This window comes from Caenorhabditis elegans, chromosome III (assembly GCF_000002985.6).
Source record: "Caenorhabditis elegans chromosome III".
In the NCBI taxonomy this organism is placed as follows: Eukaryota; Metazoa; Nematoda; class Chromadorea; order Rhabditida; family Rhabditidae; genus Caenorhabditis; species Caenorhabditis elegans.
Window position 1 is genome coordinate 4,121,089 of NC_003281.10, and position 26,272 is coordinate 4,147,360.

A 26,272-nucleotide genomic window follows, 5' to 3' on the forward strand; every position below is an offset into this window, starting at 1 on the left:
GATCGCACTTATAACTTTTTTTTTAATTTTTCAAATATTTCGTTGAAAGTGTAATACAACAGTCATTTCAAATCGAAATTTTGCAATTTTTTTTTTTTAATACCGAAAATTATGAAATTTCAGCGAAGAAATGCATAACCTACTAAAAAATTAGTGTGGTCTGTCCAAAATTACACTTGCGCGTAAATGTGTGTGTAAATTGTGTAGATTTAAGACGTTTTCTTCTAATTTCCTTTGGAACCTAACACCATCTTCATTTCTCTTCCAATTCTACCGTAACCCTACCGTAACCTCGAAATTTTAGACCCCATTAACATCCAATCTCCCCCACAGTAATTTGACCAAAAGACGAAGCCAAAAAATGCGTGGCGAATCATGAAGACGGCGGTATTCGGACGTGATTCGGGGGAGCCAGGCTCACCGTGTGGAGCTCCACCGTCACTTACATTCACACCACCAGCCACACTTGTCCCACCAACTCATCATCATTCTCGTTCAACGAATCGAGGTGGTGTCAGTGGAACCGGTGGAGGTGGAAGTGGTGGATTACAAGGGGCACCTGGAGCCGGTGGACCAAGAGCATCACATTCATCGAGAAGGACAAGTCGACTACACAACAATGTTTCTGCTCTTGGGGTTCGTTTTTTTTTCACTTTTTGAGGGGTTGAAATAGGGCTCAATATTTTTTATTAGAATTTAATGTAAAAAAATATTGCAAAATGTTTGGTTGATCTGAAAATAACATTCGTTTCAATTTGAAAATGTGAAAAAAATGCTCAAACATTTTTTAAAAGTAGGCAATTGCTAAAAAAAATTTTGAGAATATTTTCATATTTTTAAAATAAAATAAAAATTATTTTCAAATCAATCAAATATTTTTCTGTATTTTACCACTAAAGTTCAATGAAAAATATTTGTCATTTCAAGATTAGGGTAAAATTAAAAGTTTTGGGTTTAAAAAATCAAAAAGGTGAGTTTTTTGTTGGAAAAAAAGCTATTCAAAAAATCAAAAATATTGGAAAACTTTCAATTTTCAAGACAAGGCAAGTATCCCACTGGAGTACAATATATGTAGACTGAAAAATGAATAGAATTTGGGTTAATGCCCATGTTTTTCTTTTTCTTGTCGCTGAATATAACACGGCCAATAAATTTGTTTTCTGCAGCAGCCTTGGAGCCATTTATTGATTTTTAAGGAGTTTTTTTTCTGGAATTGATGATGTTTTTCAGAAAGGTGGACTAAAAACATTGCTAGATCAAAAGAAAATTTGCAAAAAAATTACCTATTTCCGTCTAAAAGTAGATTTCTGAAAATTGCCAAATCGGCTCTTTTTCGCTTCAAGACCCACTGATTGATCAAAAAATTTTAATTTCGGCGCCGAGTTCAAATTAATTTTTTTTCAAAAGTTTCAACAAGAATCCAAATTTCAACTTCAAAAAAAATTAGTTCCAAAATAAATTTTGCAGATATCGAATTCGAATTCGAATATCGAAATTCTGCAAAGAAACGTTTCTGAAAAATTTGTACTCTCGCCAAAAAAATTCTGAAAATTTTGAATTCCCGCCAAATTTTTTTCTGCAAAATTTTTATTCCCTTTTTGTTCAAAATATTGCTGGAAAGTTTTTGGAATTCATTTTTTTAATAAAAAAAAATAGTAAAAAAATTAAATTTTTTGAAAATGCATCTCAAATTATAGTCAGAATTAAGCTACTATTTTCTATTCTATAGTCTTACTAATTTTTCTCTGTTTCTGTGCCAAAAAAAAAACAGAAATATTTGGATTCCATAGGGTGTGTCTGTGCCAAATGAATCCGCTTCTTTCATTTTATAATGATGATGATGTGTTTCTCTTTCTTTTTTTTTTGTCGGCTCCAACAAAAACATTTTGTTTCAATCTTTTTCCAGTTAGTTCATACACTTAAGTACTCTCGCTTATGAAACTTTCAAGGCTTTTTTTGTTCTCAAAGAATTAAAAAACACAGCAAAAAAGAATAGAAACTGGTCTTGTCAATTCCATGAAAAAAAATTCCAAAAGGAAATCGAGAGATATTATAAATGCCTAATAGGCAATCATTTTCTTTTTCCTTTTTCCCTTTTTTATATGGATTTTTTATATTTTTTATGGAGACCTAGCAACGACTTTCTCCTTTTCTAATAAACAAAAAATTGCGCGTAAAGTATGGTGCATTTTGGTCTGTAGTCTGTTATTTTTTTACAAATTTTCTTTCATCTGCTCGGTAGATCACATTTACCATAATGAAAAGAGTCCAGACCCAAACCCGATACGTCATATTTTACGCGCAAAATCCCCCCAAAAAGTTCACTTTTGATGCTCTCCCCGGAGAAATGAAATTTTGGACAATTGGCTGTAAATTCGGTTTTGCCACGAAACGAGATTGCTTTGCGAGCAGCTCAAAAGGCTCGAAATTAAAATTTCGGAGCGGCGGCCTGATGCTCACGGAGCAAAAAAGAGCCACATATCTCTCTTTCTCGTAACTCTCGGGTTTTCTATCAAAACTTTGTTCACATCGTTTTTGACCCGACCCGAAGATCTATGACGTTTTTATTTTTCATTCTAATTAAAGTTGGTGCCTTTTTAGACCTGATCGGTGAAAAAATGTGGCCGAGATTTGTTGGAGGCCACATAGAAATTCTACCAAACCGTCAAAAAGTTGAACCAAGAATGACGTCATGGTCAAAATTAAAGCAGATTTGAAGATTTTTTTCTAGATTATTCTAATTTTTCTAGTTTGCAAAAAAACTAACGAGAAAAAATCTAAGCCTAAGCCCAAACCTAAGACTAAGCCTAATTGTAAGCTTATTGTAAGCACCTTCACCCTTTTTGGAATATAAATGTTTTACTGATTGAAAAATCTTTGGAAATTAATAAATGAAAATTCGAAGCACCATGTTTAACTTTTAGTTTAAAAGGTACGTTACCACATTGTTGATCAATGCGGGCAGCGTTCAAAATTTCTTCTCTGCGTCTCTCAATCTCCAACACTCTTTTTACCAATGATTTCAAATCAAATTAGATGTGTGAATGCAGAACCTTTTTTTCCTGCTCTCTTTTGCCCCTTGACGGTAATTTGTGTGTGTGGAGAGTGAGAGTCAAAAGAGCACAAACTCTTTTTTGTTTTCAATGTGTTACAAAGCTTTACGCTTCTTTCCTTTTTGTCTTCACTGGAGAAAAAAGCAAAAAAGACAACCTTTTCCTAATCACAAATTCCTTTTCACAACGTGGCACCTCTCGATGCCTTCTACAATTTTTTATCTGCCACGTCATGTATTTGGGTACACTAGTATCCTCACTCTAATTATTGTCCTCTAGAAGTTGCTCTTTCATTTGAATTTTTGCGCCTTTTGTCTATAAACTATTGAAAAGTTAACCTCGTCGCCAATACAATTCATCAATTAGGCTTAAGTTAGGCCTATTTTTAGGCGTAGGCTTAGGCAGAGCCTTTGGTTTTGGCTGAGGTTTAGGCTTAGGCTTATGATTCGATTTTTTTGGCGATGTCCCTATTTTCTTTTATCCAATTTTTAAATTCTGTTGCAAAAAGAGCTTCCTGCTCTCTTCCCTCGGCTTATCTGAAATCTAAATCTAAATTTCCATGTTTCCATTTTCCATTTCTCTTGTTTTCCGAATTCGCAACAACCACATAAATTTCAAAAAAAAATACACACGCACAGATGGAAGTATCGTCACCGGTGTTGTAGCACTTTCAAATAGAGATGGTTCGAACCCGTTCGAAACGGAAATTAACTCAACTTATCATCTCCAATGGGTATATACAGGTATGAATAATTGTGAAATTAAGGTTTAAAAAATTGTGCTCTGAAAGGGTTTGGTTTGTCTTGAAAATTGGAAGGTACTGCTAAATTTTAAAACGTCATTTCAAAAGTAACTGTGTTAAACTGTGTTAAATTGAATTTCCAAGTTGGCCTAAAAACTGCTAAAACTTGAAATTGTACACTATTATGGAAATCCGATCTGAAAAGCTTCTTGCAAATACGTGTTTACTCGGGTGTGCATTACTACAAATGTTGGGTTCCGTGTTGCAGAAGCAATTTATTTTAAAATTATTGAAAACGTTGCAAAATGTATGTAGATCCCCTAATTTTAAATTTAGGCCACTCTTCCTCTCTGGTGACCTTGAAAGAGTTAGGCCATCGTGAGTCCGAACTCTGTTGACCTACATGGCAGATTCTGAAAATCCATGTTGGAAAAATCAGTCCGCCTCTCTGCTGGCCTCCACAATTAGCTAGTAAAAATTAAGTTGAAATTTCTTTTTGCTCGCATTAAAAACAAAATAATTCCGGCATTTATTCGTTTCCTGTATTTATTTTAGAGTAATTTACTTAGAGCTAAAGTAGTACTTTTATTACTTTAAAATACTCAAAACTGTCGAAAAATACCGAATTTCCCATGTGAGTGTTTTCATTTTTTTTTGTTGTTAAGAAGTCTCAATGGGAAATATGGTATTTGTGGGTCATTTTGTTAACTTTGAATTTATTTTTAAAAAACGATCTACTCCACCTAAAACTATATTTTTCACCACGGCAGGAAAATTTGCGTAAAATGAGCAAAAAGTGTTGTCATTTTAAGTTGGCAGCCTTTAAAAAGTCATTTCGGTAAATGTTCTCAAAATTCTTTAAAAAAAGCGACTTTGTCTATGCCCATGACATTCTCAACTGTTCAGCTACAGCTCAATTATAGCTCCATCATCAAATCTCTACCTAGAATCTTCTGAAATTCCTTCAAACTTCTTCTCAGACTTTTTTCTTCCTTTTCAAGATTCTTTAAGTGCTCCATCGCTCCCTATTGTCCCCCCCCCCCCCCCCATCCCTTCCCACCACGACATTCCTTTTTTCCAAACAAATTTGTTTATTAGAGAGTGTGTTCGAGTACCCTTTTCTACTCCCATCTCCCTCTCCAAAACCAACAAAAAACCCACTTTTCTCTAGTTCCTACTTCCAAAAAACACGTTCCTCTTCTTCTTGGCGCTGGCTGTGGTTTGACAAGCTCGTTGGCTCGTAACAAATTCATGAAAATCACCTAGTGTGGCGCCCGTTTGGCTTCTCTTTTCTTCTACACATATCACTCCCTATTTCGCTGATTTTTTTGGGGCAAAACCGCCATACACACATATACACATCAGAAGTTACTCTACTCGCCTTTTTTTGACACAGTGACAAACAATATGCACAACACATGGAGCATAGAGAGAGGCGGTGACAGCAGTAGAGAGTGACCAAGTGCTCCGTGTTGAGCAAGAAGAAAACGAAGAAGAAGGCGTTGAAGGAGAAGAAGAAGAAGAAGAAGAAGAAGAAGGAGCAGTATCTGAATTAAATCTCGTACTCTTCTCACACCGCGTCGCCGCTTCTCTTTCCTCTCATTGGGACCTTCTTTCTTTCCTTCCTGCCCCCTTCCTAAACAATTCATTACTTCTTGTATATCCTCTTCTACACAAGAATTCTGGATTCACTGATCACCAAATCCTCGAATGGACCGAACACGACCGTCGGTCCGGAACTACAGTCTCGATTTGACGAGGCATCGGAAACTTACCGCCGACGCCAAAGCCGTCTCACCATCCTCATGTTCTGTAAAGTTTATGCCAGAGGTGTTGGATAATCACGGCACCACGACCTCTGCCAGGAAACATTCTTCATTATCACAGCCAGCATTGAGGTGTCATTCAAAGCAACATCATAATATTCTGAGCCCACATGCGCTCGCTGTGAGTTTTTAATTTTTTATTCGTTGTGGGAATTGAATCTTGAATTGATAATTTACAATGAAAACTTTAAACTCAATAATTACGTGAGAAGCCTATCTTAAGAAATTCAAAATTTGAAGTGGACTATTTCATGTTCTGCGCCGTAAACCAAACATCGCTAAGTTTTTTGCCATACCTATCTACCTGCCTAACGCCTATTTTATTGGTAACTTGAAGATATTGACATAAGGTTCGATTGTAGGCACGACGTAGGCGTAGGTCTCCATGAAGGCAGGTATTTTTGTACCTACTTGGATTTTTTTTTGATTTTTAGGTATTTACAAAGTTGATCTACTTTTAAAAATAGTTTAAAGTCTATCTCATAGTTGCAAAAATTATGTTTTTTTCTAAAGAAAATCTGCAAATCTCATCTTCAACGTTTCTAGATTCCTATCATTTGAGTATCTTTTATTAAATGTCACAATATTTTCTGAAAAAGAGCAAAAGTGCATCTTCCTTTCAAAAACTCCCCCTGAATACTTCTTAAACTTAAACACTCCTATTGTTTTGCAACTCCCGTGCTGATGTTTTTTGCAGTCATTTGTACACATATATAATGTATATGGCAACCCGTTAAAACTGCCACTAGTCTATTGTTTTCTTCTTGCGAAAGAGATTCCGTATTCCGTCAGACGCGGGGATGACACGTTACCCGTGGTGATCAATGGGGAGAAGGGTGTTTCACGTGATGTGTAGAAGTGTCTACTGTAGGTCTTCTGACGCATTGACCTGGTCCAAACAAAGAAGATCATCGGGTTCGAATGGGTGGTACGGTAGCTGCAGAGGGTGGTTCTTTTGGATCAAGGTGTAGAAAAATTAGAACTGGGGTGTATGAATCCTTCGAGAACGTGATTGGCTTTATCGGATCTGTGGTGTGAAAATAAATAAAAATTGGCTCCTACCATTGAAAAGACTTCCTGTAAATTTTAACCTTTGATCCGAAGAGCAAAATAAAAGGGGGAATTTATATGTGCAGCCGACATCGATCGAGGTCCGTGTTGAAACTTTCCCAGTCGTATATCTTATGTCGTCGGCGTCTCCCAACTTAATTCTAAGTGCATTGTTTACAGTACTATCGGAATCACTGTAAGGTCACGGGAGGATTACTGTACTGGAAGCGAGTGTACCCTTTTGAAAATGTTTTACTGTTGAATAGAAACGTACAATAGAACATTAAACTCCATTTTAATTCGTTACAATAAAATACGGAGAGAGTACTATTGAGCGAAACTTCCTAATTTTTTCACAAAAAAACCAAGCTTACCTCGAAAAAATAATAAATATTATGAATAGGAAAAGCTCATCATCACACCTTCATTGAAAAGCATTTTTCGGGGGTTTGTCTGAAAATTGAAGAAAAAAATGCTGTCGTTCTCGTTGCTGCTTCTCTAGAGAGAAGAGCCCCCACCCTTAGCAACCGAGAAGAACAGAAGGTGCTCTTTTCATGGCCTATATCCATCTGCGTCTCTGTCAAACAAAGCACAAAATGAGTCTTCAGGAGGGGCGCCTCACTCCACCCCTCTTCGTTTCCATCTTGGTTTCAAAATACAAAGGTGCTGGTGAGGTGAGAGAGAGAGTTTTGTTTCCCATATATTTTGCTATTTTTATTATTTTTCCCACCATACCACACAATGGACTCATCAGTTCCCATGATTGACCTCTCCTCTGGTGACGATGAAGAGGTAGAGGTGGCAATGAGAAGAAGCTACCTTCTTCCACCGGTTCCAGAAAGACCCGATGGTTTTCCATCCCTCTTATTCGGAAACGGCAATCTCTCTCGATCAACTCTATCGATAAATCAAGAAATCTCGATGGCTCCATCACCATTTTCCGAGATCACAGTTTCATCGCAACGTCCACTAGTGGCAAGATCGGGATCGAATTCCAGTGAGCACAATCTCCAGATCAAGGAAGCTGTGAAGAAGAAGCCGGTGGCAGATATTGCTCATGTAAGTGGAACTTTTGTGTGTGTGTGTGTTCGCGGTGCCCAAAAGGTAGGTTATTGACGTATTCTCCAGCCCTATAATTTGTGTGTGGGATAAAAAGTCAATTCACACTCTTTCGCTCGCCTATAAGGGGGAGATTCAAATGAGGGGCGCGACAGATGGTTGGAGAAGGGAACTGCCCGATTTGCCCAAAAAAAGGAAAAGCGCCGGAGAAATATGGATGGGAATCGGGAGAAAAAGACTGTTGGTTTTTGAGATTTTTGAAAACATAATTATGAAAATCAGACTTTTCGAAAAGTTGATAACTTTTTGTAGGGTAATTTTTGTATATTACGATTTTCGTAAAACTGTAAATTTTGTTAATTTTCTTTTCATATCAAATTACACTTTCTAGACTCCGTGTGGGATGTGACACCGCCCAGAAAAATTTATCTAACAAATTACCGTAATTGCGCCCTCTTCTCAACTTCGGCAGTTCTTGGTTCTTTATAATTTTATTAAAAATTTTGTATTGCTATATATTTTGGATGCTTAATATTTTTGACCAAGGTTAAGGCAACCTAGATATATTGCGTCCAAGTAGATCAGTGCAGGTTCACATCTAGTAGAGGACTGTACGGTAATTGCAAATTTCTCTTTTTGATACAAATCGAAAATTTGAAAAATATTTTGTACATCAAAAGGGTTCTACAGGAAGTTTTCAACCAACTGAGATTAATTTTTTATTATTGGTGCACTCAAAACAGTGTTATATCTATTTGATCGGCGCATTGCAATTGAATTGCCTTTAGTTTTACTTTTCTTGAAATATTATCAGTTGCAAAAATATTATTAATACCGCTGATACCTCTATATAACTACTAATTTGTACTACTAATACTACTACTACTAATTTGTATACATCTACAATTGTAGAACTTCTACCAAAAGTACCTTATCGCTACTCCATCTATACCCAAATTAAACACCTTTGAATAAATAAGTGTATTTCTTGAATTTATTCGGAATAATTTCTTGTGCCTATTGCTCAATATTTTGACTTAAAACACATGTTCTTGAATCTCTGGAGCTTCTACTTTATCACTATAAAACTTCCAATACCTTACAAGCTTTTTCCTTATTAAAAGCTGTGAACTATCGTCCCATGATGATGTCTACTCATGACATAGCCGCCTTTTTCTAACTCAATGGATCAGAATCACGTCATGCTGCAATCCAATTAGCTTCAACTTTTTCCCTTTCTTTCTTGGAGTGCCGAATAATTGATGAGAACTCTTTGAAGGATTTCAAAAAGTTGTTTAGTCAAAAAGAAAAAGTTTGTCATATTTTTCATTTTTATTACCACTTGCCGTTTTCCGTCCCCCGTTCATAATGTTATCCCTTCTCCGCTACTAATTGTAAGTATTTCCATTTCTCTTCTTCTTCTTCATTCTGGCATCTCTTCTTGAAATTAATGTTTTGTTAGTATTTTGTGTGCCTATATTTAGTTGAAGACGATGTGGTGGTCAGTCACAAGATAATTTGCAAAAAATTGTTTTGTGTGTAGTATTATGTGCCTCAGAACACCTACTTCAAAACCTTATAACTTTTTTTGTTTTGGCTAATATCAAAAAAATTTCAATTATAGATATAAAGAAGACATAGCGGTGATTATTCTGTTAGTTTATACGTTTTTGATAGCAGCAAAACTAGTGGAGATACAAGCTTGCAGAATTTGTAGGCTTTGAAGACCATTTTGAAACTATTCTAGGGGTGTTTCGGAGTGGCATTTCTTATAAAATTTAGATTTAAACGGCTCTACCAAGCAGCGAACATAACCCGGCTTGGGTGAGTTTTAGGGGAAAAATTATTTTCTCGAAAAAAATTTAGATTGTTTGTATTCGCAGTCATTAGATTTTTCAAACGTTGGAGTGCGTGTTTTTTGAGAAAACTGCGCCCAAGCGTCACGGTAGACAAATCGCGTACAGGTCCGATTTAAATTAGATATCGATAAGCCTAAAGCGTTGTCATTTTGGCCTTTGTGAAAAAAACGTTTTCCAAACAAAATGACGTTGTTTCTACACTGGAAATCTGCACCTCTTGATTTTTCTCATTTTGGTCCATTCTGTTTCTTTCTTCAATTTTTCTTTTTTCTTGTGTGGCTCTTGTGCTTCATTCATTGTCCACTCTCGCACATACACACACACACACACACATTATCGGCACTCATCTGAGCCAATGTCAACACATTGAAGCGTTGATTTGGGACGACACATCTCCTATAGGCTCTTCTCTCTGTCACACTCTCCGACACGTCCTTAGTCAGTACTACTATTCATTGTTACTACTTTAAAAATCTTCGTCCAAAATTCAAAATCTACCCCTGATCCCGTCGTATCTTTCCCTTCAAGAAGAACCATTTCTTGTCACTGTCACCGGACCATCATCATCTGCGATCCCAAAGTCATCATCGACTGGAGCAATGCCACGTCGTCCCCCGTTGCTCCGTCTGGCTCCGGTGCCAGAGGACGAGGAGGACGACGAGGTGTTTTTTGAGCCAGCCGACAAGAATGATGATAAGCAGCGGTTTTTGCCGAAGCAGAGCAGGGGTTCCAGTAGATTTGTTTCGGAAGATGTCTTGAATAATAGTGACGATGAAGAGGAGAATAAGGTAATAATTGAAGCAACTTATTTTTTAGCCCTTTCTAATAAAATCTCTCCCTTTCTAATAAAATCTCTCTAAAGTTTAGCTAAAGTCTCTGGAATTCTGATTTTCTCTCTAGTAGCGAATAGCCTCGTGAATGTTCAAAATTTTAATGAAATCGACAACAGTTTTTGCTCAACTGTGCATGCCTATTTTATATTTACAATATTTTAGTTATTGAAAAATTATTGAAAAAGTGAGTCAAACGTGTCGTCGATTTCTGTAAACCGTGTAAACATTGTGAGCTTGTATTTTAGCTCGTTGTAAAGATACTGTATCAATGTTAGTAATCAAATGTAGAATATGATTCAGTAAACGTTTTGCTAGTTTATAATTTTTCCATACAACAAAAAGCACCCGAGATAGAGACTGTCAAAGATAGGTGCTAATTTTCTTTTTAAAAAACTGTTGTTTTTTTATGTTGATGGTCCAACTATCAAAAATTAATACAATTAGTCAGTAGTTTTGTTATTCGAAATAAAATTGAGACACCAACCAATAAACAGCCTTGGCCACGCCCTTAGAAATCGCTGATTGGTTGGCTCATTCCTCGCGCAAATCAAGCTCAGCTTATAGTCTATAGAAAAAAGTAATAGCTTCTTCTCCCCACCTATCAAATTTTTGGTCAAATAATATAGCTTGTTCAAATATCCCGTTAAAACCTGATCTCTTCCGTTCCCATAGTCCAGATGTGTTCCCCCAGGCACGGGAGACTCGAAGTTTTTTTTATGATAACAAAATAAAGGGCGGAGGGAGAAATAGAGAGAAGAAGCTCACTTTCTCTCAGAAGAGAAGAGCATCTAGAAGAAGAAGAATAAGAAGGAGAAGAAGGAGAGCACATTTAATTTCGTTAGCGGCACAAAAAGCAACGAGTCTTTGCACTTTACATGATGCCATCATACTTCTTTCCTCATTTCTTTCCTTTTTCTTCCTTTTCTCATTTTGTCCAATTTCCTCCGTCCCCTTTTCTTCAGGTGTTCTTTTGAGTTTCAAACGCTTAACTCTAAGAAACTCGCGAGTCAAATGAGATGCACTGGGTACGCAGTAATGCACCATGTCTCAATTTTAAATAAATCATACTAATAGACTACACTTTGGTTCTGTAATATGATAATTTTTTGGACAAAACCAGCGAAATTTCTTTGAATTTCAGCAACCTATAATTTAAAACTTTTTTTGAAAAAAGTTGGAATTGAATTTTCTTCTTTATGCTTGTCAACCAAATTCAAGAAACTTTGCGCGTCAAATTTTGTATTGTATGTATGTATTTATTGGGTCAAAGATCTCAATTTATCATATATTATGCTCAAGTTTGATCTAATTATGTTAGACTTTGAGATGGTTTTTTTTTCTAATTGAAAAAAAAACATTTTTAATTCCTAGGAATTTTGGAAAGCTACAATTTAAAAAACGCTTCAAATCATGTAATTTTACAAAAACTGGACCATCCGTTTTTGAGAAGGCCGCGCCCAAACTTTAAGGTATACGGTAGGCAAATTGCGTACAGGTACCACTTCTCGTACGGTGACAATGCATCGTATTTTAGCGCAAATTTTCTACAGTAGTTCTCCTTCGCCATTTTCCCAGAACTATCTACAAGAATTCCAAACACTAGAACCTATCAAACAAAGAGACAACACATCCGTCATCAAATCTTCGTACATTTGGAATATGTGGTGGTGCTGGGTGATGGTTGGCGGATGTATGTCTCAGTGTGTATGTGTATGTGGTGGTAGTGTACCCCCAATTTGTAATGCATATTGTTTTCATCATAATGCTCTCCTCTACTGCTTCTGAAGACGGCGAAAGCTCCACATTTTCCACAACTTTTTTTGGCGAGCACCCGGTTTTTTCTTTGGAGCATCTAGAAATCAATATAGTTGAGAGAGAGAAACAGACCAATCTTATTATTATTCTCTGATAATTTTTTCAAGTGGACACACGGCAAGCACTTCTGTCGGCTCAAGATGTCTTCTTTTTCGTCAATGCTCACAATTTTCCCTTGTTGTTTTTTTCTTAGCTTCGCCATTTTTAGTTTGAGCCTCTTCCCTTCGTTTTTTACTAACCATCAGAAGTTTTTTGGTATGTTAGACATGGAAAATTAATCCCAATTTATTGCAAAGATATCAAGTTTCTAGATTTCATAGAAGCTTTTCCCCGAGGAAATTCCCGGAATATGATCAGTTTGTTCAAAAACATAGTAGTAGTAGGCTATATAAACTTTGTAGTCAGTCAAATTCAAAAGGGCACGCCTGCCTAAGGGATGCCTTAGCTCGGCCTGAAAAGCGTACGCAAATTGTCTACCGTATACTCTGACACTAGGCACTCAAGTTTTTTTTTTCAATTTTTTTTCAAAGGTCCGACAACTACCGGGTTCCGCGCGCGCCGGACTATGTTTACCTATGTAGTGCGGCAAGAAACCCGGTAGATGTCGTGCCATGCTTATCAGTCGAAGCTCCAAATTTTTAGATTTTCACAGAAAATTTCCCTGTAGTTTGAAGAATCAGAATTCCAGAGATGTTTCTAGACTTTATTAATTCCTTATCCAACTCCTTATCATCCTTATCCTCAACCTTTTCTCCCTCTCTCCATTTCTTCTAAACTCATATCTAACAAACTTAACATAAAGAGGTGTCACCTGGTATCGTCATCGCACGCCTCGTTGCGTTCGCTGTCGCCGTGCCCATCACTTCAGTCGTCGTCGTCGATCGGTGGTTGTGGTGGTGGTGGTATGGTCGGAGGCGGAGGCGGCGGCGGAGCAGGAGGATCATCCACACGACGAAATGCGGCGATTGCATCGACGTCCTCGACGACGTCGTCGGCCGCCGGAAGGCGAGCATCCGCGTTTGTTCGGAGAATGTCGATGGCAATTCCGACACTGTCAGCGGATCCGGTGCCGTTTTCAGCGGTAAGTTTAAATTTGAATGGAGATTTTATTCAGAAAATATTGTAATTGATCTTTAATATAAACTGTCCTCTCTCAGAAGTTCAGTATATACTGTGATTAGTGAAAAAAGTTGTCTAGGAATATTGATTGTATATATATTGATATTTTGATTGATTGAGGGATGGGATCTCGCCACGGTAGTTTGGCGGCCCTGGAGCTCATTGATGTTTTTATAGTAAGCTTACATTGTTCCCTATAAATTTTTGTAATTATCAGCATGATTTTTATAAGAATTAGCCAATAACCTGAAATTAAGATCTACGTTTCCGAGTCACTTTGCTCAAACACCCATGACCCTCTCTTCTCTTTCTTTCCATTTTCTAAAAAAGGGACATCCGTGGCACTTCCGGCCGATCCCTGAGCGAGTCAAAACATCACCGAGTGTTGTCTCTAACACAAATCGGAGCACAAAAGGAATACAAGCGGGTTCTTCGGATTTCGAATTTTCCGCTCCGTCGCCTCGTCGTCGTTTTTCCTTCTTCTTCTTCTTCCTTTTTCACTCCTTTCTTTCTTTTTGACGTGGCAACTACTACCTATCATTAGAGTGCTCTCCGCGTAGAGCCCTGCAATTTGTTGCTCCAACTTCTTGTGTCCAGTTACTATGCAACCTCTCGTTTTCTCTTTTTTTCATTTTTTTTCTCAATCGATCAAGTTTTAGTATGAAACTCATATAGCTCATACTCTACATAATATACGAAGCAATTAGTTATTCGCATTTCATTAATCGCTTGGATAGAGTAGACGACGAGTCATATCATTTGAAATTTTTGAGAACGGCTGGCAACTTCTTGCCTAGTTTTTAAGTTTTTTTCCTGCATATACAAAGTTATTTTGTCTGCTATGAAATTTTCAATGTTCTGCACGAAAGAGGGGCTCTAAAGTAGGCCTCTGAGCAAAAAGTCGTTTTTTTTTCACTTTTCAAAAAAGATTTTTTGCTCAGAGGCTTAGTATCTGGAACATTATTCTCAAGCTATTTTACTGATAATTTGCCAAGAAATAAATTTCTTCTCTCACAAGATGCCCAAATTTCCCACAAAGGGGTGAGATAAGAGGCGAATGAAAAGACCCGCCGATACCTAACTGGGCGTCATATCCATCCCTTTGAGTTCAAAAGTAAAGGAAAAGTAAAAAAAAAAGGTAACTCGACGTCGTCGTTCTCCAGAAAATGAGAGAAGTCACAAAGTGTCGAATTTCTACTTTTTCTCTCTTCCGGTGAGAGAAGAGATGCAAGTGAAAAACGATGGAAAAAAAAAGAAAAACCGAGTAATTAGTAGGCGAGAAGACGAAGAAAGAGAAGACGTGCTCCATAACATGAGCCTTCATGACTTTTGCTTCACTTTCTGAAACAAGAAATAGGCATCTGAAGCTTCTTGAACGTATTTTTTTTCGCCTCCACTTTTTTCAGCAAAGAGAAAATTCATTCAAAAACAACAACCAAGGCAATTTGTATCAGTTAGTGAATTCTTCCTTATCCTCCTACATCTTCTTCTTCTTCTTCAGCCCACTTGTTCCTCGTCTCAATTTCCAGCTTAAACCACCCCTCCTGAAGAAAAGCTACATCCCACGTCATAGTCATCTTCTGAATTTTGTTGTCTTTTGAATATTTGTTTCTTCTGCTTCTTCTTCTTCTGAAGCAGTAGACAACGACGTCGTTGTCTTCCTGTTGTCTTGTCGTCCGGAAAACAATGGAGTTGACAGCAGAAGCAGATCCCTTTTCTATTCAAAAAAAAAAGGTTCTCAATGCTCCACAGCATATTCAAAAAAGAAGTGGGCACCTTTTTGGAGAACATTTAGTGAAGAAGTGGGCACCTTTTTGGAGAACATTTAGTAATTCATTTTAAATTTATTTTTAAATCCTCAAAATTTTAACTTTGAAATTTGTGCGTAAAGTATGATGAAGTGTATTTTGTGCAGACAATCGGCATTTCTTCAAAGCGGTAGCCCGCGGGTAATGCATCACATTTCACGCGCAAATTTAGGCATGCCTAGGCACCTACCGCCTAATGTTTCCATTTTGTCGTGCCGAATTCTAATTAAGGCAGGCAGGCAGACATTTTATGCACCCGTAAATCGACACTGCCGCCAAATTTTTTGGAATAATTTCCGAAATTTTTTACAGATCTGGCTAATTTTAGTATCCAAGGGGGCTCTGCTTATTTTTCGGAAGCGGACCATCATAAATACAGCACACGTCATCATCACCTCATTTCCCCCTTCCATCATCATATTCCTTCATTCTTCTCTTTATTTCTTTTTTCTTTCCTTCCTTTCTTAGATATTCCCGTTTTATTCCTATTTTCCGTATTCCATATCCCCCCATCTGCCAATTTTTTCTCATGCTCGGGGTGCTCTGTTTAGAGGTGTATATGTCCATATAATCGGTTCACTCTTCCTCTCACCCCCCCCCCCCTTTTGAGATACACTTTTATTTTGCTCTGTAGCTCCAAAAATAGACTCCAAAAACATTTTTTTTGTATTTGAACTCTAGTTCGTAGGCTTAGTGTTGGTTTTCAGCTTGAACTTTGCTTAGACTCAGGCTTGTTAGGCTTAGGCTTAGGCTAAGGATTAGGCTTTGGCTCAGACTTAACCTCATGCTTAGACTTAGGCTTGGGACCCAGTAAAGCTTTAACTTTTTGGATGCTGTAAAATGTGTCGCTTTGGTGAAATGAGACTAAAGATCTTTGAAAAATCATATTTTGTTACTAGAATAGAGCATCATCCTAAATAGAATTCTTAGTTAAAATCTAAAGCTTTTGTGAGAACTAACTGCAAAAAATCAAATTGCATTTTTTCTACGTTTTTTTTCTCCTCCATTATTTTTGCCTACTACGGGGATACTTGTTTACATTCAGTCGTGTTCAAAAGATTCGATGACTAGATTTTCCCCCTTCATTCTACTTCTCTATTTCTCTTGCACATAGGATCAGAATGATTGAGTGGAAAAGCTTAGAAGCACGTTGACCATTGTCCGTTCAATTCAGAAAAAGGAACAAAGAAGGTTTTATGGCAACTCGACACTTTTCATTTTTGGAGTTTAGAAGTTCCCAGAATTTATTAGGTCTTGTCACGATAAATATCATCCCAGGTGTTTTCACTTTCACTTGGGGGCCTGCTCAAATATGCCTGCCTGCTTGTTGTCTATTTTTGCTACCTGTTTGTCTGAACTTTTCATGTTTCACACTAAGATCAAGAATTTGCGGTAGACATTCACGTAGGTAGACTTGTAGGTCTCTAGCCTTGCAGTCGTAAACTGACCTTTAAACTTGATCGTAAAATATATTACATAACCTCAACTTTGTGGTTTACCAAAATTTCAATGATCTTGAAGGAAAATTTCCCTTCATAAATGCCCCCCATCCTCCGCAAAATTAAATATTCTTCATTCATAAAACCAAAATCATTCTCTCACTTATATTTCTTGTTTCTCCATCTTCTTCCAATACAAAAAAATGCTCCACGGATCGACTTGAGAGTGCCGTTGGAGCTTTTCCAACACACACACACACTGCTCCGTGAGCAGAATAATTCATTATACTAATGCTTGGCTCTGCTGTTGCTCTTGCTCTTCATTTCACCCTCATTTTGTTTCTCTGTGTCTGTAAGTCTAATAACGCCGTTTCAAAGTTCGTGTGTTTTTTTCATTTTTGTTGAAATTTCCAATATTATTTCGTCGCTCCAGAAGAAAAAAAAACCAACAACTTGTTTTGATCTCCCAGGAAAAAAGTATTAAAATTCAAAATTTGGTATGCTCACTGGGCGTGTGGCGGCGCTGTGTGTCCCATTTTTCAATTTTTAATATGTTTTCGAATGACAACGTTTTTGTCTGAAAGGCACGGTGAGTAAGGGGAAAAAATGTTTTTAGGAGTAGAGGGAGAAGAGAAGGCGTGCCCCGCTCATTTTTCATTGAGCAATACTGAGATTTTGTAGTATGAAACATTAGTTTTTTTTGTTTTGATATACATCTACGAAATTGTGAAGTTGAGCGTTTATACCCCTTCTGCTGGAAACTTGGTTTTTTCGCGCCTTTGCCCGAAAATATCAAATGTAATTGCCCTTGCTCTCCCCCTTGCTCCAGCTGCTCTAATTTTGTTACAAGACTTCCTAAAGTCCACACAAACTTTTGCGTGATCTTCTATTTCATTCCTTCTACAGCTTTTTTGCTTCTTCTGCTTCTCATCACACTCCTCTCCTCTAACACATGTATCTATAGTTGTGTGCCACGTCATCATGACGTGACAGTGGGTACACACACACAACCACGTGGCAATGTCGTCCAGCACCAATCATACCGGCATCATTCAACACCATCCATCCCAATCCCAACAACAAGCGACGACGTCGTCTGGTGCTGGAAATGCGGTCGCTTCGCAAGCCAAACAGCTTATGGTGGTGCTTCAAAGTGGATCCTATAAGGTTTTGAACGACATGGCAACTCATGATAGGCTTAGGCTCAAAAACGCTACTAAAATCCTATATTGTCGAGGCAAATAATTTTGGAAAAATAAGAGAGTTGAACTCTAAACAAGAAAAAGAGTATTAATATTAAAAGTGGCATTATCAAATTATAAAAGACAGGTGTAAAATGTACACATGAGAAGGCACATTCTTCACGCTTTCGGCTGTCCCCCTTGACAACCGGGAGAGGGGGTAACCCATCAGAAGAGAGGTGTTTTAAAACTTTTAGTTATACTTTTACTTTCTAAGAGATAAATTGTTTTTATTTTGTGAAGACTTTTGAAAGTGGATGGTAAGTTCTGGTTCTGGTTTTTGGAAGGGAAGACAACTTAGGGGTGGCTAGAATTTGGTTTGAAATTTCAAAACTAAACTATTTTTATTTCAGGTTCTATCACTTGGCGCCGATGTTCTGCCAGAGTACAAACTGCAGCCAACTAGGATACATCACTGCACAATTGTACATTACAGGTAAGCGTAAATTGTTACTTTTTCAACTCAAAAAGCGGCGCGAAAAAATATTCATTGGAAGAGCAACTTTTAGCCAAAACTTGTGCGTAGAGTACAGTGTATTATATTCTCTCTCTGGTTTTGTTACAGTACCAAATTCACTAAAGTAAGTTTCATTAGATCAAAATTTAGAAGATAGTTGTTATTTTGCAAAATTCATCTGTTGAATTTTGTACAAAAAAAATAATTCTTAAATAAAATTTTGACGATGAACTCATTTTGGTACTTTTTTGGGTTCAAAATTAACATTGTTTCGGAAATTCAAAATTTAAAACTTTAAACTTGAAAAAAAACTATGTTTTGTCTTGGGAACTTGTCCAATAAATTCAATGTTCACTAAATTCAAAAATCTAAATTTTCTCCCAATCAAGTATTTTTTCAGTCCGTTCAAAGCAGTATGGGATTGGATAATTCTGTTACTTGTAATATATACGGCTGTATTTACACCGTATGTGGCCGCATTTCTACTCCGTGAACTACAGGACACAGCCAAAAAATCACGGTTTACGGAACCACTGGAAATTGTCGATTTGATTGTTGATATCATGTTTATTGTTGATATTATTATTAATTTTCGAACCACATATGTCAATGAGAATGATGAGGTGAGGTTTTTATGCAAAAATGCTTTTTGAATGGTTTTTTGTAGCTATATTTGTAGATTATTAACCCATTTTTCAATAGTTAACCAGAGATTTTTTAAATGAACTAGAACTATTCATCGGCCGCACAACAAAACGTACCTCAGATTTTTTCTAGATTTTTAGAAAATTGTAATTTTTGGAATTTTTTAAATTTTTATTCAAAAAAACTTTTAATTTAAAAAAAATCTATTTTTTTCAGTTAAAAATCACTTTTAACCACCGCAAAAACTACAGGGATTTATCGAAGTTTTTTTTTTCAAAAATTTATACTTTTTAAAATAATTATTAAATAGGGATTCCTTTGTGAAAATTTTTTTTAAAACTAATTATTGAACCTCAAAATTTCAGAAAAATAAAGTTGAACCCTTCAGTTTTCAGAATAAATTGTTATATTTCGAATAAAGAATTGAATACTTTTTGTTTGATAAATCATCAAAATCAAATAGCAAAAAATATAAAAAATGCTCATCTTTCAGAAATTTTTTTCAAAATTTTTCTACCATATTTGATTTCAAAGTTATGTCCGTTTACAGCTGAGATACATCTTTACAGCGCCGTTTTTTTTCTAGTCCATTTTCAAAATTTAAAATTCCCTTAGAACAATAAAAACTGATCACTTTCCGTACAATATTCTAACCACAATAATAGGCGTGTCAGGTGGTGTCGGATCCAGGAAAAATTGCCACGCATTACTTCAAAGGATGGTTCATCATCGATATGGTCGCTGCAGTACCATTCGATTTATTGCTTGTCAGTACAAACAGTGATGAGGTAACTAAAAAATATATAATTTTCATTAAAAATTCTGTAAACTTTTACAGACAACAACACTTATCGGGTTGCTAAAAACTGCTCGTTTATTACGATTGGTACGGGTCGCCAGAAAACTGGATAGGTATTCGGAATACGGTGCTGCTGTTTTACTACTTCTTATGGCTACATTTGCACTTATAGCACATTGGTTGGCATGTATATGGTGAGATTTTAAGATTTATCAAAAAAAAAATCTCTTAACTTTGAAATGCCAAATTGATATTAAAAAATTACAAAATATTGAAATATCTAAATGACATGTTTCATCAATTTTTCAGAAATATTTTTTGATGGTATATGTAATACAAAACCTTTTAATTTCAACTTTTCAGGTATGCAATTGGTAGTGCAGAATTATCACATAAAGAGTACACATGGTTGCATCAGTTATGTAGGTTTTTCTTTTTGCAATTCGAAATCTTAAAATTAGTATGCCTGATTGATCAATTTTTATTCAATTTAAAATTTCCAGTTGGTTTCATTTAAAATCAGTTTGAAAAGTTGAAATGTGTGATCATCAACCCACACATGAACAATCTTTATCTAGCATAAATTTGGTTTCTTGAAAAAGGTTTTAAATAATTTTCTTTTACTGGGAAAAAAGAGTTATACCAAAATTGATATTGTGAGCCCAACTTGTTTGAGAAAAAATCTTGAACACTGTCAATCGGAAAAATCGTTACGCACAAATAAATTTGCAGCCAAGCAACTTGCACAACCTTACACATCAACAAATGGTACAATACCAACCGGTGGTCCAACGTTAAAAAGTCGATACGTAACATCACTCTATTTTACATTATCCACAATTACATCTATCGGTTTCGGAAATGTATCGGCGACGACAGACTCTGAGAAGATCTTCACAATTATCATGATGATTCTCGGTTCTTTGATGTACGCCTCTGTGTTCGGTAATGTATCGGCGATTATTCAGAGGTTGTACTCGGGAACTGCAAGATATCATACGGAGATGTCAAGGCTCAGAGAATTTATCCGATTTCACCAGGTATGTATTTTTAAAGTATAAAAAATACATAAAGAACTAGGCAAAATTTTTAGATTTTTTGTGGTTCTCTTAAAAAATTGTATTGTAGTTTTATTGTAATCTTTCCATTTTCCAGATCCCAAATCCTCTACGACAACGATTAGAGGAATACTTCCAACATGCATGGTCCTACACCAACGGAATTGACATGAATTTGGTTTTGAAGGGGTTTCCCGACTGCCTTCAAGCTGATATTTGTCTTCATTTGAATAGGAATCTGTTGAGTGGTTGTGCAGCATTTGCAGGCAGCACACCCGGATGTCTCAGAGCACTTTCGATGAGGTGAGCTCTAGAGGGACCTTTCTGAGATTATGATATAAGTGAAAGTTCAGGTTTCGAACGACACATTCACCGCCGGGAGATACTCTGGTACATCGTGGAGATATTTTAACGGGATTGTACTTCATCGCGAGAGGAAGTGTAGAAATATTGAATGATGATAACACGGTTATGGGGATTTTGGGTAAATCTTTTTAATTTTGATTTGGTTTAGGCTTAGGCTTAGGCTTAGTCTTAGGTTAGGCTTTGGCTTAGGCTTAGGCCAAAGCTGAAACTAAAATTTAGAGATGTGCACATGAGTATTAATGAGTTTTAGCGGTTCATTTTCAAATAATAACACTAAAATTCAATAGATTTTAACAATAATTTATTTTCAGGCAAAGATGACATATTTGGAGAGAATCCCCTATTATATGACGAAGTTGGCAAATCATCATGTAATGTGAGGGCGCTCACCTATTGTGATCTGCATAAAATATTGAGGTGAGTAATTTTCAAAAAGTCGTAAAAACATACAATTAACAACTCAAAATTGTTTTCAATATCTTTTTTTAATTTTAGCTTTGGAAGCAATAAGTCGATGAGAACTGATTTTTGAGATTACGTTTCACAAAAAAAAATCCGATTGAAATAAATAAATATACCTTTTTCGCGAAAAAAGCGATCTAAACATTTAAAACCATTGCGAAAATCTTGCAAAAAATTAAATTCTGCAGAGACGACCTCCTCGATGTACTTGACATGTATCCCGAGTTTGCTGAAACATTTTGCAAGAATCTCACGATAACATACAATTTGAGAGATGATGCTCAAAGTCTTCGCAAGAAATTCGATCGTCATAAATTGCTTCGAATGTCATCATCAATGAACAAAGATCGGTATACAACACCTCCAGATGGGGATCATGGAAATGCGGCTGTTAGAAGAAGTGCTGAATCAGTTTCTCGATGTGATTCAAATCCCATCGATAGGAGGCAGTCAGCCGGATCGAGGAGTAAGATTTATATTTTTATTAGTTAGAAAAAAAATGTGAGAAAAATTTTGAGTTATCCTCAGCCACTGAAAAAATAACGACAGTATGTTATCGTTCTTCGAAAGAAGCATTATTTTAAACTTTTGAATTCGTTTGCAAACAAGGGGTCGCCGACCAATCAGCGATTTGCAAAGGGCGTGGCTAGGAACGTTGATTGGTTGGCGCTTCTTTTTTGCGCGCGAATTTTAAATTGAAATTTTTGAATTTAGAACATAAATTTATATATAAACATTGTTTTTGGAATATTTCAAATCCAAATTTACATTATTTACAAGCATTCCCAATTTTCTTCGAAATTAAAACATTGTTTTTTTTGGAGATTTTTCTTTTGAAACTTTAGCTTTTTGGAAAATCTTGAAAGTTTTCAAAAACCAGCAAAAAAACTGTAAGCTTAAACAAAAGGTCGCCGACCAATTAGCGCTTCGTGAAGGGCGTGGCTAACCGTTGATTAGTTGATCCTTTTTTGCGCGCGATTTGAAATTTGAACAAGTTTGACTTAACAGAGAAGGTCAAGAGTGTCGTTGTTTTTTCACTGGCTCGGGTGTATTTGCATTCAATTAAATTTTAATTTGCAAGAAAAAATGTATTTTTGGTTTTTTGTATTCCTCTTTTCCCCAAGCTTTTCCTAATTTTGCACACAAGCTGCTTTGAAAGATTGCGCAGCTTCTTCCCCCATTTCCCCAAACAACCCCAGTTTTTACCCACCTACTAACACAGGCTCGTCTCGTTGCTCACCCCCACACGCTGCTCTCACTGCAACCCGATCTGAAGCTACTCCATTACTCCGAAGATCGACGAATCATCATGAGGAAGATGACGCATTGTTTGATGATATCAGAGCATTTGCACGTGGAAATACAGTAACAATGTCTCCAACGGTTGCTGGTAATTCAGTGTCTCCAACAACGGCAATTCATAATGATGGGATACATTCACAGCAATTGAGCGGTGAGAAAAAATACGAGAAGATTGAAAAAATTGTGTGACTTTTCTGAAGATATGAAACCCTAAAAGCATGGTGTGGCATTCATTGAAACAGCTGATTAACACAAACTCACTCTTTTTTCAGTCGTGTACCAACTTTGACAGCTCATATCTCGGCTAGTGTTGTGAATATAAAAAATGTTTAACTACAAAAATTGAGCAAAAGAAAAAACAAGTAATTTTTCAGTTGACAATTTTTTGATAATTTCAAAAGTAACTGAGATAGGCGTTGAAAGGTGCAAGTCTAACTGGGAAACTACACACGTGGAATTGCAGTGTGGTATTTTAATTTTGAAAAATAAGAATAGTTAGGGAATACATATTGTATTTAGAATTTGTTAATTTTAAAATTAAAAATGCAAAATTTCAGACCGATCAGATGATTATGAAGAACGAAGGGCAAACATGTTTGGAAGGAGGCTTGAATCAATTGAAAGGTACATTTTTTGGCACTTTTGATTACACTAGGTTTCTAAATTTTTTTAAACACATTAAATTGAACATTTAAATTTTGGGCGAAAGAATGTTGAAAAATATTCAAATTCACGTTTTCTGCCTGTCTGATTGTTGAATAATTTAAAATTGTTATTTCAGGCAACATTTTTTTGAAAAATTACTAACTGTTGAATAATTTACTAACATTCATTTTTTGCAGCCAAATGGAACGAATGCAGAACAAGTTTAATAGTGATATGGAGACATTGATCAAACTTGTAAAAGAGCAATCGATAATCCGAAACAATGGATCATCAAATGAAGGTAGGCGGTGAAGAGAGTATCTCCCCGCCCATTCATTCCTTCTAATCGATGAAAGGTTTGTTATTCGCATCCATTGAACCACACACAAAACACACATGTATTCACCGGTTACTGTAGTAACTAATCTACCCTCCCTGTACTTTCTCTTTTTTTTTTATTTAATTAGATAATTTCAATATGCTATGCTAGATTCTAGATACAATTAATATAGTTCCCTTTCTATCTAGGTAAAGCTCGTCCCTTGATTTTTTTTAAATTTTTCCTGATCCTTTTTTTTCGATTCATTTGATTCATTTTGTCGTCAATAATTCTAGTGATCGTCAACGTGTGTTGCAGTGTTACTATAATAATTTTTGAAAAATATAATATTACTTATTCATTGCGTTGTACGCCAATTTTATCCTGATATATTATCTCTCTGACTAAATAGGAAACATTTAGCGCATATTAGAATTCTCTAAGACTTTTAGGTAAGTTTAGGTAGGCATAAGCATACCTACCTGTTTTTTATAAAATACCTATGCTTTCATAGGCACTCAGGTAGGCAAACGCGATAAACGTTCTTCTAGGTGAATAGGTAGGCATGAGATGTCTCATTTCTTTTAGACACACAACAGGCATCAGGCATTAAAGGCACACAGGTAGGCGAAAAGTCACCTACGACATTTTAGATTCCGAGGTAGGCATCAGGCGACTTATGACTTTGTAGGCGCGCCAAGTTTGCGCGCGAAGTACTGAACTTTCTGTTTTTCAAATAGATTTTCTTTATGATGTTTCCCAAAATTTGCGCGTAAAACATGGTGCATCGAACGCGATGTATCTGAAATTCATGTTAACCCTCATCTCACCAGTCTCTCAATTCTGCAGCCGACATTTCACGGGATCTACTCCTATGAGATGTTGGCTGCTTCACCTATCACTTTATAAACAAATCGTTGTACCACTGTTAAGTGAACCTCTCTACGTATCTAATTATCATCGTAATCTTCTGATTTTCCCTTCTTCGTCTCACAACTCCTCTTTCTAGTAAACTTTCTTCTTTTTTAAATATTTTTTTTTGGTGAAACAAGTGGAATGTGTGTGTTTGATGTAATGCGATAACAATCGATACTTGCACGATTGGATGAATATTTTCGAATATTCATTTCAGGAATGAATGGGTTTTTCGTTTTTTTCTTTATTTTTTGGATTTTTAATTATTTTCTTTCTGAACTTTCAAGTGATAAACAACGTGGCTGCGTGTAGATCACAGAAAATTTTATCAGAAGCTTCTGATTCCCAGATCGAGAGCTCTTTTCTCTATCAATTATTTTCAAATATTCCAGAGCCCAATGCCCGTTACCGTCCGAACAACTACATATCGTCAGCGATACGTCTTCCGAATGGAGGTGGTGGTGGAGTTGTCGATGAGATGAGAGTCTCGAGGCTCTCATCACACGAGCCACCAACACCCACACAAGAAACTGATACTATTCTATAACCCGGTTTCTCTCTTTCTCTGTCTCTCTCTCCATCTTTCTTTCTCTCTCACATCCAACCCAATTCAGTCCTTCTTTCCTTTTTCTCAGGGATCTTTTTCCGAGTGCCTCTTCACAAAAACATTTTTATATGATTACAAATTGTCCAGAGTTTTATTCGTAGGATCAAAAAACGTTTTGAATGGAAAATAGTCGAATTGTGCGAACACCGGCGTACGCATCGAGGAGAGGTTAGAATTTAGTTTTACACGAGCTGCGTAAATCGACACAAGGCCGCTTCGATGCACCATGTTCCACTCTCAACTATTTTCCATCTCAAAACGTTCATTTTCTCTCAACTCCCGGTTTGCAAAGCTGTGTGATTTGTTTTTTTTTTTCATTTTCCACCAAAAATCAATAACCACACTTTTATACCCCCTCCTAATATTCTCATATCTAATACCCCCGGATAGCCACTAGTGATCTCTTTCCATCTCCCACAAAACTAAAGGAAACGTTTTCTTTCAAATGCCAAAAAGTATTTCAAATCTTTTTTTTTTTTGCAATTTCAACTTCAAAAACAAAACAAAATTCGTGTTTTCATCATGTCTTTCTCGCGGGTTCATATGTCGCAACACTTTTTTCAATGTTCTCCATCAGTTTTCCCCTAATATAATGTTTTTTTTTGCAATTTTTCTTTTAAAATCTGATCGTCTAGATGCCTTTTCTTTGTATGTTTTTCTTTTGAAATTTTCTCTCTTCGTATCCCAAAATCACATCACATCCCCTTTTTGACATTCTTTCTATGCACCCACACTAAACAAAAAAATTTCGATAAAAATTTTAAAATTTGATTTTTTGTGTTCAATTTTCAATTTCAAATACAGTACTGATTTTGGTATCGGATTCAGGATAAAAGAGCAAAAAGTGACTTTA

General features: G+C 36.3%; 1 protein-coding gene and 5 non-coding genes across 24 annotated transcripts in view; 2 read left to right on the plus strand and 4 right to left on the minus strand.

Annotated features, from left to right (window-relative positions):
- Positions 1-26,190, plus strand: part of unc-103 — a gene marked incomplete at both ends in the record, with an annotated part of 31,894 nt that extends 5,704 nt beyond the window's left edge. The window contains 16 exons of one of the 19 annotated variants that reach the window (NM_001381820.1): positions 10,189-10,377; positions 13,040-13,318; positions 18,198-18,280; positions 18,702-18,924; positions 19,612-19,734; positions 19,785-19,939; positions 20,109-20,167; positions 20,478-20,785; positions 20,901-21,106; positions 21,157-21,287; positions 21,481-21,586; positions 21,820-22,097; positions 22,854-23,084; positions 23,491-23,557; positions 23,776-23,879; positions 25,205-25,359. In NM_001381820.1, the coding sequence (NP_001368173.1) occupies positions 10,189-10,377; positions 13,040-13,318; positions 18,198-18,280; positions 18,702-18,924; positions 19,612-19,734; positions 19,785-19,939; positions 20,109-20,167; positions 20,478-20,785; positions 20,901-21,106; positions 21,157-21,287; positions 21,481-21,586; positions 21,820-22,097; positions 22,854-23,084; positions 23,491-23,557; positions 23,776-23,879; positions 25,205-25,359 (2,697 nt within the window). Of the gene's footprint in view, positions 1-375; positions 637-3,612; positions 3,797-5,505; positions 5,743-7,412; positions 7,776-10,188; positions 10,378-13,037; positions 13,319-17,623; positions 17,771-18,197; positions 18,281-18,701; positions 18,925-19,611; positions 19,735-19,784; positions 19,940-20,108; positions 20,168-20,477; positions 20,786-20,900; positions 21,107-21,156; positions 21,288-21,480; positions 21,587-21,819; positions 22,098-22,853; positions 23,085-23,490; positions 23,558-23,775; positions 23,935-25,204 lie in introns of those variants that run through there. The other 18 variants (NM_001384063.2, NM_001420612.1, NM_001420613.1 and 15 more) reach the window with 18 other exon arrangements.
- On the minus strand, positions 396-543 carry C30D11.3. The gene has a single exon (NR_052226.1). It is a non-coding gene; the product is annotated as an Unclassified non-coding RNA C30D11.3 (non-coding RNA).
- C30D11.2 lies at positions 10,115-10,257 on the minus strand. The gene has a single exon (NR_052227.1). It is a non-coding gene; the product is annotated as an Unclassified non-coding RNA C30D11.2 (non-coding RNA).
- Positions 12,813-12,983, plus strand: C30D11.6. The gene has a single exon (NR_101810.1). It is a non-coding gene; the product is annotated as an Unclassified non-coding RNA C30D11.6 (non-coding RNA).
- On the minus strand, positions 13,177-13,326 carry C30D11.4. The gene has a single exon (NR_052228.1). It is a non-coding gene; the product is annotated as an Unclassified non-coding RNA C30D11.4 (non-coding RNA).
- C30D11.5 lies at positions 21,313-21,366 on the minus strand. Its single transcript, NR_052229.1, has one exon. It is a non-coding gene; the product is annotated as an Unclassified non-coding RNA C30D11.5 (non-coding RNA).
- Positions 26,191-26,272: the final 82 nt, after the last annotated feature.